This window comes from Lepidochelys kempii, chromosome 5 (assembly GCF_965140285.1).
Source record: "Lepidochelys kempii isolate rLepKem1 chromosome 5, rLepKem1.hap1, whole genome shotgun sequence".
NCBI classification, from domain to species: domain Eukaryota; kingdom Metazoa; phylum Chordata; order Testudines; family Cheloniidae; genus Lepidochelys; species Lepidochelys kempii.
The window spans coordinates 52,257,710-52,272,740 of NC_136384.1; the positions used below are offsets into that span (position 1 = coordinate 52,257,710).

At 39.5% G+C, this 15,031-nt stretch overlaps 1 protein-coding gene across 8 annotated transcripts in view; it reads right to left on the reverse strand.

Annotated features, from left to right (window-relative positions):
• Positions 1–15,031, reverse strand: part of SSBP2 (single stranded DNA binding protein 2) — a 273,547-nt gene that overhangs the window by 163,592 nt on the left and 94,924 nt on the right. For 2 of the 8 annotated variants that reach the window (XM_073344393.2, XM_073344391.2), the window contains one exon: positions 422–3,538. The exons of the other annotated variants lie outside the window; for them this stretch is intronic. In XM_073344393.2, coding sequence (XP_073200494.1) covers positions 1,977–2,897 — 921 coding nt within the window. In that variant the 5' untranslated portion in view covers positions 2,898–3,538 and the 3' untranslated portion in view covers positions 422–1,976. Of the gene's footprint in view, positions 1–421; positions 3,539–15,031 lie in introns of those variants that run through there. 8 annotated transcript variants of the gene reach the window in all.

Sequence of the window (15,031 nt, forward strand, 5' to 3'; positions counted from 1 at the left end):
CTGATTTCACCATATATTAATAGTCAGTCCTACGGTTCATATAAAATTGAAAACAGCAAACTACTAAACGAACAAACAAGCGAAATACCTTAATAGCGTTATTTCTGGTATTTCCTCTCTGGTGCATTTTTGACTTTACTATTTGACATTCTTTTAACATCATTTTTGGATGTAATTTATTATGCAGGTGCCTGGTAGAAACTCTATAGTAAGAGTTGCATTCTAAAATGGACTTAAAATGGGATGTAAAAATCCTATTTTTTCTCTAAAAGTAGATGAGGAAGGATTTGAAATTTCACAAAGCGTCAGTTTTTATGTCCTTTGAATTTTCTATGTAGTTTTTGTTCTGTTTCTCTTCACAAATTTTGAAACAGGAATTCTGAATTCAGGCTCTGATCCGAAACTTTTCTTTCTCTGACAGTCCTACTGTCCTGTTACCTCTTAAAAACATTGTTTATCTTACACAAAACTTGGTAGACAGGTGTATCCTGAGTAGATCCTGTCCATAAGGTAAATTTTTAAAAGTTGAACTTAGGGTCATTTTTAGCTGTTATTCGTGTTGTAACTGAAAATTTATGCGCTATGCACACAAACCTGATTAGTTTTGTATCAATAGATGCCAGGTGCAGATAAACATGATTAGTCGATTATTAAGGAGGTATCCAAGTCTGACCAATTTTGGCCAAGGGCCTGGTGCACATAAAACCTCCATCAGGAGCTATGCTGTTCTATCTAATTCTCCCCAACACTTAGAATTAATGCGCAGCTGTTGCCATGTGAGAAAATATTCTTGGTCACCAGATGCACATCAACCAAACATAGATTTGTCCTCTCATCTAGCCCCAACCTCAACTTCCAATTAAGCATTTAAAAACACACACACACAAGAACGAGGAAATCAATACACACAAAAATTTATTGTGAAACAATACGGGTTGCTACACATATAATATACCTGTCGCAGATCTACACATAGGCAAGGAAATTAAAAGTGAAGCCACCTAACAAGACATATCCTCTAAACCATTCCAGACTACTGTACCCCTTCAAGGAGTCTGATTTGTCTTGTGTACCCTCAAGTTTCACCTCACTTAAAACTACTTGCTTACAAAATCAGACATAAAAGTACAAAACCATCACAGCACACTTTTACTGAAAAATTGCTTACTTTCTCATGTTTGCCATATAATTATAAAATAAATCAATTGGAATATAAATATTGTACTTATATTTCAGCGTATAGTATATAGAGCAGTTTAAATAAGTCATTATCGGTATGAAATTTTAGTTTGTACTGAGTTCGCTAGTGCTTTTTATGTAGCCTGTTGTAAAACTAGGCAAATATCTAGATGACTTGATGTATCCCCTGGAAGACCTAGAATCATAGAATATCAGGGTTGGAAGGGACCTCAGGAGGTCATCTAGTCCAACCCCCTGCTCAAAGCAGGACCAATCCCCAATTAAATCATCCCAGCCAGGGCTTTGTCAAGCCTGACCTTAAAAATTTCTAAGGAAGGAGATTCTACCACCTCCCTAGGTAACGCATTCCAGTGTTTCACCACCCTCCTAGTGAAAAAGTTTTTCCTAATATCCAACCTAAACCTCCCCCACTGCAACTTGAGACCATTACTCCTTGTCCTGTCATCTTCTATCACTGAGAATAGTCTAGAACCATCCTCTTTGGAACCACCTCTCAGGTAGTTGAAAGCAGCTATCAAATCCCCCCTCATTCTTCTTTTTTTGCAGACTAAACAATCCAGTTCCCTCAGCCTCTCCTCATAAGTCATGTGTTCCAGACCCCTAATCATTTTTGTTGCCCTTCGCTGGACTCTTTCCAATTTTTCCACATCCTTCTTGTAGTGTGGAGCCCAAAACTGGACACAGAACTCCAGATGAATCATAGAATATCAGGGTTGGAAGGGACCCCAGAAGGTCATCTAGTCCAACCCCCTGCTCGAAGCAGAACCAATTCCCAGTTAAATCATCCCAGCCAGGGCTTTGTCAAGTCTGACCTTAAAAACCTCTAAGGAAGGAGATTCTACCACCTCCCTAGGTAACGCATTCCAGTGTTTCACCACCCTCTTAGTGAAAAAGTTTTTCCTAATATCCAATCTAAATTTCCCCCACTGCAACTTGAGACCATTACTCCTCGTTCTGTCATCTGCTACCATTGAGAACAGTCTAGAGCCATCCTCTTTGGAACCCCCTTTCAGGTAGTTGAAAGCAGCCATCAAATCCCCCCTCATTCTTCTCTTCTGCAGGCTAAACAATCCCAGCTCCCTCAGCCTCTCCTCATAACTCATGTGTTCCAGTCCCCTAATCATTTTTGTTGCCCTTCGCTGGACTCTCTCCAATTTATCCACATCCTTCTTGAAGTGTGGGGCCCAAAACTGGACACAGTACTCCAGATGAGGCCTCACCAATGTCGAATAGAGGGGAACGATCACGTCCTTCGATCTGCTGGCTATGCCCCTACTTATACATCCCAAAATGCCATTGGCCTTCTTGGCAACAAGGGCACACTGCTGATTCATATCCAGCTTCTCGTCCACTGTCACCCCTAGGTCCTTTTCTGCAGAACTGCTGCCTAGCCATTCGGTCCCTAGTCTGTACCGCTGCATTGGATTCTTCCGTCCTAAGTGCAGGACCCTGCACTTATCCTTGTTGAACCTCATCAGATTTCTTTTGGCCCAATCCTCCAATTTGTCTAGGTCCCTCTGTATCCTATCCCTAACTGCCACCGTATCTACCACTCCTCCTAGTTTAGTATCATCCGCAAATTTGCTGAGAGTGCAATCCACACCATCCTCCAGATCATTTATGAAGATATTGAACAAAACCGGCCCCAGGACCGACCCTTGGGGCACTCCACTTGATACCGGCTGCCATCCAGACATGGAGGCACTGATCACTACCCGTTGAGCCCGACACTCTAGCCAACTTTCTACCCACCTTATAGTGCATTCACCAGCCCATACTTCTTTAACTTGCTGACAAGAATACTGTGGGAGACTGTGTCAAAAGCTTTGCTAAAGTCAAGAAACAATACATCCGCTGCTTTCCCTTCATCCACAGAACCAGTAATCTCATCATAGAAGGCGATTAGATTAGTCAGGCATGACCTTCCCTTGGTGAATCCATGCTGACTGTTCCTGATCACTTTCCTCTCGTGTAAGTGCTTCAGGATTGATTCTTTGAGGACCTGCTCCATGATTTTTCCAGGGACTGAGCTGAGGCTGACTGGCCTGTAGTTCCCAGGATCCTCCTTCTTCCCTTTTTTAAAGATGGGCACTACATTAGCCTTTTTCCAGTCGTCCGGGACTTCCCCCGATCGCCATGAGTTTTCAAAGATAATGGCCAATGGCTCTACAATCACAACCGCCAACTCCTTTAGCACTCTCGGATGCAACGCATCTGGCCCCATGGACTTGTGCACGTCCAGCTTTTCTAAATAGTCCCAAACCACTTCCTTCTCCACAGAGGGCTGGCCACGTACTCACCATGCTGTGTTGCCCAGCGCAGCAGTCTGGGAGCTGACCTTGTTCGTGAAGACAGAGGCAAAAAAAGCATTGAGTACATTAGCAACTTGGATTGCTAGATGTTTTGCTTCTTAAATAAAAATTTAAGATGGAAATTACTATAAAGAACAACATTTTCCTGACAAAAATTCTTCCACAGGACAACTAATAAAATAATTGTTTGTATGTGATATTAGCATGTCTAATTGTTTATAACAAGAACAAAAATAATAGTTTTAGTCTTTGATATTGTCAAGGCAATACCCCAAGATCCCCAACCATTTGCTAAGCCCTGCTTCAATAATAAAGGTAGTATACTTTTTTTGATCTTGGCTTTTAGTCATTAATAATGCAAAAGTCAATGGTTAAATACTATATCATAATATCTCTTAAGAAATGTCTTTCCTTTCCACCTATCCCTGAAATGCTGAAAAATATGAGTAGTTTGAAAACATACAATCTGATAACAAATATTTACAAATTATTATGTTCTATTATGGTTTTAAAAAAACAGGAAATTCCTGACATACATAGAGATACCAAGTCTTATATCACCATTTTCACTGATTCCCAGCAGTTCATCCATTAGGTTATAAAATTATTTCTTTTAAAAAGGTAGAAAAAGATCTTCAGAGATATGCCCTCAAACTCACTTCTATTTATATTGTGTTTGTTTAGAAGCTAAAGGCTCCCTATATGTCACTTAATGTTTAAGCTTAACCCACTAGTTTGTGCCAGCTTTGTCACTGGTACCTCCCTACACTTTCCCATAGCTCATTTTGAATACTACATTCCAAGTGTCGATGATCTATTTGTACTTGGTACAAAATATTCATGCTCCTTTGCTTTGAGAAGTTTCCTATTTTCTAATTCCAGAGCTGACTTCAGCTTTGCAAAGTGTTGTGGGATGCTTGACAGAGGTAAATCACTTTGTACTGAATACCCCAGGAGCTCATGGAGGTGTAGCTTTGACTTCAGTGGCAGCTGCTGGATGAGCAATACTTTTGAAAATCAGGTCACTTATTTAGGTGCTTAAATATGGACTTGGGAGCCTAACTTCAGGCATCCATTTCTGAAAGTCTGGGCCATAGTGCCACGGTCAACAGGGCCCAAATGCCTACCTTTTCCATCCCCCAATTATGTCCAACAACTCTCCATCCCTCAAATACTTTCATAAATTTTAAAAGCCTTTTAAAATGTTACTGATATTAAACCAAACGTCTTAAGAGTCATTTAAATCTAGATCTACTGTAATCTTAATATCCCAGCTGCTAATTAGGACAACACTACTAAGAAAACCATCCTGTGCTTTTGTTGCCAATCCTGTTTTGTGAACCATCAGGGGACTGAGTTATACAAGAATCCTGTTCTCCAAGAACTGGCACCAGCAATCTCGTTAATTTAAATCCCCCGCTGGTTCAGAAGACCAGAATGGCAGGAGTAGTTGAGATACATTGCAATACTGTCATTCAACTAAGGGTCTGGGTTTTTCCATACTGATTTATTCCGCATTTTGGGTAACTGACAGTAAAAAACAAAAACAAAACGTAAGGAAAAACCCTCATAACAACAAAACCATAACAAAATAAACTTAGCAATAAGACGTTTTTTAAAAGATTGACATTTATAAGGAAGAAAGCAATGTTATGCCTGCCAATCTTAACAGTATCCCTTTAGCCTACAGCCTGTGGACCAGATCAAACTTCCGACGACAGAGAATGGAAACACTGTCATTGATTTGAAGTTGAATGGGGCCCTGAATTAGCAACTAAAATATCAAGCAATCTTAAATTTGAACTGAGAAAACTCAGTTTTAAAAGGCCTATAATACTGTATTTTTATAACTAGAAAAAGGTTTAAAACAAAATAAAGCAAAATGTATGTTACTAAAGCAGACATGTCTCAAAGCAGCTTTTTAAGTTAACTGTTTACTTTTTGATTAGAGAGAAAATGGGCTAGGACAAGCACAAAATACACACTCTGTAGGGGAAGCTCGTTATCCATCCATCCATTATAAAATATTCCTACAACTTTTTTTTTTAAGCTTTAACAACTCCATTGCTTTCAGCAGGCCTTTGAAATTCAGCAGGTACCCACAGCACTGGGGCTGGAGATATGCCTTTTGGTTGTCCCATGAAATTCAGTTCAGCTTTGGCCAAATTATAAACTGTTAAAATAGGTATCTCCCTTCTCAGACTTGCAATCCTCAGGAACATTCTAGAGCCAGGACATGAACATGATATTCTAAAGACCTGTCTGGGCTCATGCCATCACCAAAACAGCAGCTGCTGCAATAGGGGTGGGGTTTGGGGGAAGGGGACTCCCTTCCGAGACCATCCCCCCGTGACAGAATATAAACTTGTATTCACACCCTACACACTACTGTAATAATCTTTGTACAAGGTATGCCTTATATCATTTGAAAACTCATAATTTGCTGGTCAATATTGTCTTGATAAAATGTGTGTGATAATATTGTATGTGAAGTTATAAAATTTGCCAGTAAGATGTTAAGAGTGCATGTTCAAAACTCACAAAGCACCAAACTGGTTAAACAGGCCTTTTGTCTTGAACAAAAGGAGTGTATGTTTGCCTTAATTTGCATTTAAGCAGTAAACAGAGTTATCAAGCAGAAAGGGAAAACAAATGAAGCCCAAATAGGTGGGGAAAAAAGCCCCCAGCAGGGTACAACCTTCCACACAGGCACTTTGTCTCCTAGTTCCTAGCTGGAAATATTTTTTCAAAGAGGGAGAGGGGGGACCGGAACTATAAAAAGAAGGTGCAAATGTAACCCATGCCTGTTTGGTGTGGTACCCTGCCCCTCCCGCTAGTGGCACCTGCACCATCTAGAGATTGATGAGTCTGCAACAGCCTTAGCTAAGGGCCATGCAGCTTTTAGCTCATGCAGTAGAGACTCATACACTAAGCTTCAAAATTCCAGGTTCAGTCCCACACACTGACGACTGGAGTCTACCAACGTTACACAAACACTCCAAGACTCCCTATCTGCCTCTAGGTGCATGACACCTAAGAATAAAAAGGAAAACAATCACTGGACTTTGAGGAAGTGGTCCTGACCTGAAGAGTTTGGTCAGTAAACCTGCTGGAAACACATGGGGAGAAATTTTGCTTGAATCTAATATAGTTTGTTAGATTAGGCACTAGTAAGCATTTTATCTTTAGTTTTCTTGTAACCATTCTGACTTTTATGCCTCACTACATGTACACGCTTAAAATCTCTCTCTCTCTATAGTTAATTAACTTGTTTTATTGTTTCATCTAATCCAGTGTGTTTAAGTTAAAGTGTCTGGGTAACTTCATTTATCGTGATAAGTTGGTGTATATTATTTCCTTAAAGAAATAACAAATTTAATATTTCTGGACTGTCTCGGAGAGGGCTCAACAGTACAGGACATACATTTCTTGGGAAATGTCCATGACCGGGAGTATGCTGGCATCACCCTGCAATATAATCAAGGCTGGTGAGACCAGGGTATGACTGGTAGGCTGCAGCTACACAAACACATCTGAGTGAGGCCTGCATGCTGGTGGCTGGTTGTGAGCAGTCCACGTTGGAGGCTACAGCAGCAAGACATTGCAAGGTACCATAGATTACAGAGCAGAGGTGACAGCCCTCCACTGGTCTGGATTGTACACTGGTATGTCACACCAACACACCTAGCACATGGCCCAACGGGCTCATCATGTCCCCAGGGGCACCATATGGAGCAGGCACCTCCCTTCACCTGCTGAGGAGGAGAAGGGACAGTGGCGAACTAAGACATGCCCCCCAACCAACTATCAAACCCAGCACATAGTGCCAGGGGCCCATCCTTCCTTCTGGGATAACAGCCTTCTCTGCTAATATAGTTAGTCCTCTAGTCCAAATGGTATAAGACAGTGCTGAAGATTCAGGGTTCAAACCCTGATGATAATGCACTTCGGGCGGTGGCGGGGGGGAGCAGGGGAAGTTAGGAAATGCCAGATTTATAGTTAACTGTACAACCTTAAGTCTAGCTCCTTGTGTTTATGTATTATGATGTAAACTTTAATTACATGATCACATTCTATTTTTTTCACAGGATCCTTCCTTCATTCAGTGCACAGGAAGGATGGATGAATGTGCAATCCAGTCTATGTGCAGGAGCTATATAGAGATGGAATGTGCTCAGTGCAGGCCAAATCTTTAGAAAGTAATGCTGCCATCCTCCAACAAGCTTCTAATGAGCGTGTCCAAACTGCAATTTTTCAGAGGATTCTAACTAAAGTTGTATGGATTTTCACTGGAGCAGCAAAAGGCGTATCCCTGACACCAGGCTGACCCTCCCCCCTGCAACCATCACGTCTCTGTTCCAAAACACGGAAGCACTAGAGCTTCTCAAAGAAACAGCTATAAGCATTTTTTTAACATTGGAAAAAATTATTTTCCCTAACCCAGTCCTAGGAAATCACTGAACCCTTTTTTTCTGAAACTTAACAAAAATCTTCAGACTGAAGCAGACACCTGGTATGGAAAATATCAGCTCGAACTGTTGAAGTTTGGCAACACTGCAAGCAACTGAAAACAGGGGCTTATAATGGAAAGTGTTAAACAACCTTAACTATAGGTGTCACTACCACTGCTGCTTATAATAATCATACATATAAGAAAACTGAAAAATTATGATTACATATTTCTTGGTATACTTCTTTTAATGGTACTAAAAACATTAATTGATATAGATTGATTTAAAAGATGTGCCTATGTGCTGAGGCATTTTCTAACAGTTTGGTAAAACATTAAAATACACACTGCATATGCCAAAGCAGTCTCTTGAAACCCCCTTGCAGGACAATTCTTTATACCACTTTCTTCTGATAATTCAGATTTCAAGAAGCTGAATGTAAGCAGTGTTCATTTTATATGTAATTTTTTAAAATGTAACCATTTAAAATCCTTTCACAGCAACTCAAGACCCAGTTTTCTTATCATTTATGTTTCAATCCATATTTACATTAGGTTATTTCTATTCCTAGAGATCTGAATACCCCACCCTTCTCTGAAGGGATATAATATTTTATACAAAATACACATGATGTAATTAAATCTGTTACTTATGTTTATGATATACATATTGACTAAAATTGATTAAAAAACTGGAACTATGAAAAAAGGTATGGAAAACATCTGAGGAATTCTATGTAACTGAAATAATGGGAGATTTGTAGTGCATTATCACAAAACAAACATGTGGGTAGCATGGGTGGCTATATTACCAGTACAACCTGTTCCCAGTTTCATCCCCAGAACAAGGATATTCTGACAAACTTCCAGTATTGCTAAACCCAAGCATTCCAAAATCACATGTCAACCCCTCAAAAACCATGAGATTGGCTTAAAAATCATAATAGAAAAAAACACATTTGGGGTTATTTTTATTTGCCTTCTGGTTTTTAAACCTTTAGGATTTAAAACTGGGTATATCTGGGTTCAAAAAAGAATTAGACATGTTTACAGATGATAGGTCCATCAATAGCTATTAGCCAAGATGGACAGGGATGGAACTCCATGCTCTTGAGTCCCTTAACCTTTAACTGCCAGAAGTTGTAGTTGGAGAGAAGGGATGGATCACTCAAAATTGCCTTGTTCTGTTCATTCCCTCTGAAGCATCTGGCACTGGACACAGTCAGAAGGGAGGATACTGACCTAGATGGACCATTGATCTGACCCAGTTTGGCCATTTTTATGGTACACTTGGATCATATATTCAAGCTTAGAAACTTACTTTTAAAAAAAGAAAGCTTGCATATTCTCACATAATTATACAATTCAAGGAGCTGAGGCTTCAAGAAAATATTGTGGCATTCACAATAAAAAAAAATCACCAGAGTTTATAATACTGTTTTTTCCAGACAGACCCTGGGAATTGTAGGTTTGACAGCAATGTATGCTGCAAAAGAGAGCATGGATATAAAAGGGCTCAGCTCCCTTTTCCTCCGTAAATGAGAGATCAGGGAAGAGGTCAGACTTGCAGGGCTTGTCCCTGTAGAAAAGGCCTGGGAGGAAGCCCGAGATTAGGTGGGACAGAAGGGAAAGAACTCTGTGGATTAGGACATTCACAGCCCTAGGGTGGATATAGCTGGGAGTAAAGGTAACCACTAATGAATGTCAAGGCTGGGTAGTGTTAGGCTAAGAGCCAGAAGTAGCCAAATTCCAGACGAGAGATAAAGGATTGGGAGAGTGCAGGAAGAGGCAATGGTCAAAGGGAATATTGAGGGCTTGGGATATGATTTTATTGGTGGTAGCTTCCTGCTTTGAGGCCCAAGGTCAAGGCTTCCCAAACACGGTGGAGGGAAACTCCTACCCTCTCCCTTGCATAAAGGCGGGGGGGGAAATTCCTCAGATCCTCAAGGAAAGGCTCTAGCCCAGAGGAGGTAAAAAATGGTTGATTAGATACACTGCTTATTTTTGTTTAACCTGAAGAGGGGAGAGAGGGAAATTTGCTGGATTTGTTAAATTAAACTATCCAGCTACCAAAAAGTAAACTATCCCCGCATCCCAACCCTGCTCCCCAGCAGAAGTGCCGGGCAGGCAGGCAGGGCGGGAGAAGCCCCGCTCCCCGGCAGAAGCGCCAGGCGGCAGGGGAAGCCCCAGCAGCCTGACTCTGCTCCCCATCAGAAGCACCAGGCAGCAAGACAATCCCCAGGATTGGAGGAGCTCTGGCTCCATGCCTCAGGGCTGGGGGAGCTCTCATTTCCTGTTGCAACCCGGGGCCCACAGTGGGAGAATAGGGCAGGACCGTGGGTGGGATATGGGTGGGGCTACAGGGGGAAGGGGCAGAACGGGGTGCAGACGTGGGAGGGGTCACAGGCAGAAGGCGGAGATTGAGGGGTGGGACCACAGGTGGAAGGGGTGGGGAGGTGTCCCCCCCCACTTGCTCTGGCCCAGGGCCCCACAAAACCTTAACCCACCTCTGTCCTAGAGGAGAAGCCAAGACAGCAGCTGCATCTAATATCGGAAAGGTAAAATCAACCCTCTTATGATTCATGATTCCCACATCTCACCTCCCCCCACCCCAATAAAAAAAACAACACAACCTAAAACCCCATAACAAAACCCCATTGAAATAAAGAAATATAAAAAAACTGAAGATGCAATTCAGTAAATGCTGACTTGATACATATATTATGGGATTGTGTAAAACTACAACACTGGAATAATATACAAAACATAGTGAATGCATTGTTGGAACAGAATGAAAATTCTACTCTGGATGCATGAGAGTTCTCTCGAGTATCCCATCTGAAAATAACTGTACTTCTTCCTACAATCAGAAATGTCTACGTATTTTTTTCTTTTGAAATTTGATGTATCACACAGCAAAGGAAATCAGAAATGGGTCCATTTGAACATGAACTGTTCAGAAAGTACACAGAACACAACCAATGAAGAACTGGTTTCTAGGCTGAGAAATAATTTAAAAAACAGGTAAGGTGGGCTAATATCTTTTATCAGACCAACTTATGTTAATGAGTTCTCTCTCTCATATCCTGGGACTGACGCTGTTACAACAACCCTGCATACAACAGTGGTACTTTAAAAACAAACAAACAATAAAAAAAATAGCCTATTTCTTTTATAGTACCCCCTATGGTCCTGATACTGCAGACTCATAAGTGAGTTGAATGGGACAATTTACATACATAATATTACTAAAGTGCTAAGTGTTCACAGGATTGGGGCCAACGACCCTGATCCTGCAATCAGATCTGTGCAGGCAGATCACTCCAACTGAGCAGAACTGCACTGAAGTCAGTGTGCTGGGGCTTCACTTGGTTCAAGTGTCAGTCTCTACAGATCTGATCGCAGTGCTTGAGCCTGTGTGTGCCAAACTGGCTTGCAAGATATACTCTGTGTACTTTTGTCAATATAGAAAAAGTTTTAAAAGATGAAATTCATCTCATGGATTACATTCTTTCTTACACCTTTCACGCCTATTTAGTTTTTCAATAGTGTTTGAAATCGATACAGAAGGCACCCTTCTTTTAACAACTTTTAACATGTAAGTCAGTATAACAATGATTTAAAGAACCTTCTCAATGATCTCTTTCTGGTATTCACATCTGTGTTCTTTTTTAGGCACCATGCTTAAAAATACTCTTCTTCAGTTTCATAAAATAATCAAATTGAAAGTGAGAATCTTATTACTGCACAATATGCCAAACACAGACTTTGTGATAAGCTTTACTGCTCTGCTAATATTCTAAGGGACTCATTTTAGATTTGCTTAACACGTGCCTGGAAAAAACACAGGCTTAGAACATCCATCTGCTATCTAGTATGATGAAAGACCAGTGTTGAAGATCACAAATTGGAGAAGATATGCAACATCTAATAAGAACAGCTAAACAAATAATGCCTTTATGAGAGGTGGTGAAAAATGAAGCTATGAGGAGAAAATGCAGGTAAGCCTCCTGAGGGAACACAGATGTCTGTGGTTGAATGGAACTGTCACATTCAAACATTACACTAAATGTGAAATGCACATTCTACAACACAAGACACGGAGAAGAAAAAAAATCTGTTTAATTTTTAACCAAATTATTGCCTTAATACCGAAGTGAGGGGGAGACTCTCCCCTTTGGTCTTTAATTCACATTATTGTGAAGAAATTCAGCGTGAACAAAAAACTGACGTTTAAGAATTAATAGCTAGCTTTTCAGATCTCATTGGGTTCATTTGGGTTAATAACTGAAAAATTTGTTAAGATACATTTTCTTTTTATCTCACTTATTAGGGAAAGTCAGATTTCCTTGATTTTCCACACTTTAACTTTACAAGTTTAGGCTACTGAAATATGTCTGCAGCTGATGATCCCTGACATTCCCACTGACATCATATGAGGAATCCAAGTGGGAAAAAAATTGAGGGAAGAATCAGGTGTATCTGAGAGAAGTAAGGTTGCCAGTTCTGGTTGGACATATTCCTGGAGTTTTCATCACATGACATAATCTTTAATTAAAGATTAATCTTTAATTCCTGGAGACTTCAGAACAATCCTGGAGGGTTGGCAACCCCAGAGAGAAGGGAGCATGCAAAGGGAACAGATAAAAGTCCAGCACATGATGGGTATGTTGTATGATCAGTATTAAAGAATTATGCACCACTACAAAAATACACTGGCTACAGTAGTTTTTCAAAATGAAAAAATATTCATAAGAAGGCAACCTGCATCTCTCTTCTCAGTAACTACTATAGGCAACAAGGAAATGATCATATGAAAAATAAAATGCCAAAGTAAGAACACTGGGGAAAAAAGTAGATTATTCTAAAATTTTAATCCAATGTTTGTTCTCTGTTGATAAATTAATGTTTGTACAGTACTTTAGTGATGTAAAGTCAGTGCTAAGTATTACCATCAGGAGATCTTTAACTCCAAATGCAAGGCATTTGTTACCTTAGTTTAAAGGTTCTAATGTTGTTAAACCATTTAATCTCCTCTTTTATTTAAGATATAACTTCATTCAAATCTATAAAATGCATGTTATTAATGCATATGAATGAATCAGAATGGATCAATCTATGAGAACAATAAATATATGCAGCTTACAAGCATTAAAAAATTAGAAATGATAATATCACGTAAGTGGAATTTACTTGTACATGTTGACCTCAGTCACTTCAAAAATGATTACATACTTTTCTTTACAATAGATCTCTTAGGTACTTCAGATTATGTTTCTATCAAGTGTGTTCTGATCCATCATTTAAATTGGTACAGTATTTAGCAAGCAAACTATCCAAATTAATATATATAGATAGATCTCTATGAAACATGAGTATCATGCATAATCTCATTCATTTAAAAAAAAAGGAAGCAAAGTTTCTAGAACAATTGAAGCTGCATCTAAAACGTATCTACATACCAGAGAAGTTCACACTTTTAGACTCTTCTTTTTCAAATATTAAAATGCACAATATGAAATATGTACACATATGAAAGGTTTTAGTCTAAAGATTTTTTTAAAAATCTTTCTTTATTGAAACTTGTTACACCAAGAATATTGCTTCAGTCCAAGTGGCTATAGTAAAATTTTAAGCACCTAAGAAGTTTTAACTAGCACAAGCTTAATTATAGCAGCAGAAATACAACACTACAATGTGTATATCAAACAAAACTGAAAATTTAAATATGGGTAAGCAGATTGCTTCTACAAATATGTTATGAGTCAACTGTTGGACACTTAGGGACAAATGTGTACTCAACATAGCAGTGAGAGGAGATTCATAGAATCTCAGAAATGTAGGGTTGGCAGGGACCTCAAGAAGTTATTAAGTGCAGATCCTGGAGCTGAGACAAGAGAAAATATACTTAGACCAACAAATTTATTAGAGCAAATTTATTAGTCTCTAAGGTGCCATGAGTACTCCTTTTCTTTTTGCGGATACAGACTAACACGGCTGCTACTCTGAAACCTATACTTAGACCATCCCTGTCTAACCTGTTCTTAAAACGACCAGTGACAGGGATTCCACAATCTTCCCTAGAAGCCTACCTATTCTAGTACTTAACTATCCTTATAGTTAAAAAGTTTTTCCTAATATCTAACCTATATCTCCCATGCAGTAAATTAAGCCCATAACTTCTTGTCCTACAATGGAGATGGAGAACAATTGATCACCGTCCTCTTTATAACAGCCTTTAACGTCTTTAAAGACTGTCATCAAGCCCCACTCCATCTTCTTTTCTGAAGTCTAAACACGCTCAGGTTGGCTTTTTTAACCTTTCCTCATGGTTCAGGTTTTCTAAACCTTTTATCATTTTTGTTGCTCTCCTCTGGACTCTCGCCAATTTGTCCACTTCTTTCCTAAAGTGTGGGGCCCAGAATTGGACACAGTATTCTAACTGAGGCCTCACCAATGCCAAGTAGAACAGGACAATTATATTCCTTGTCTTACATTCAATTTGGGATCCACTAAAATCCTGATGTCCTTTTCAGCAGTACTACCACTTAACTAGTTATTTCCCAATTTGTAAGTGTCCATTTGATTTTTTTCCTAAGTATAGGACTTTGCACTTGTCTTTATTGAATTTCATCTTGTTGATTCCAATTTGTTAAAGTCATTTTCAATTCTAATACTGGCCTTCAAAGTGCTTGCAACCCCTCTTACTTTGGTATTATTACAAACCTTTTTATAAACAATACTCTCCACTCCCTATCCAAGTCATTAACGAAAATATTGAATAGAACCGGATCTGGGACTGACCCCTGTGGAACCCCACAAGATATGTTCTCCAAGTTTGACAGTGGACCATTAATAACTATTCTGAGTATGGTCTTTCAACCAGTTGTGCACCCACCTTATAGTAATTTCAACTTTGTTTCAAAATTTATTGTATTTTTAATTTTATATTATACCCATTACCTAACCAATTAGAATACCAGTTAACTGGTCAGTTAGCATAACATGAACAAACCAAGTACTACTACCTGTTAGAATACCAGTAACAATACCAATTACCAACGTAACC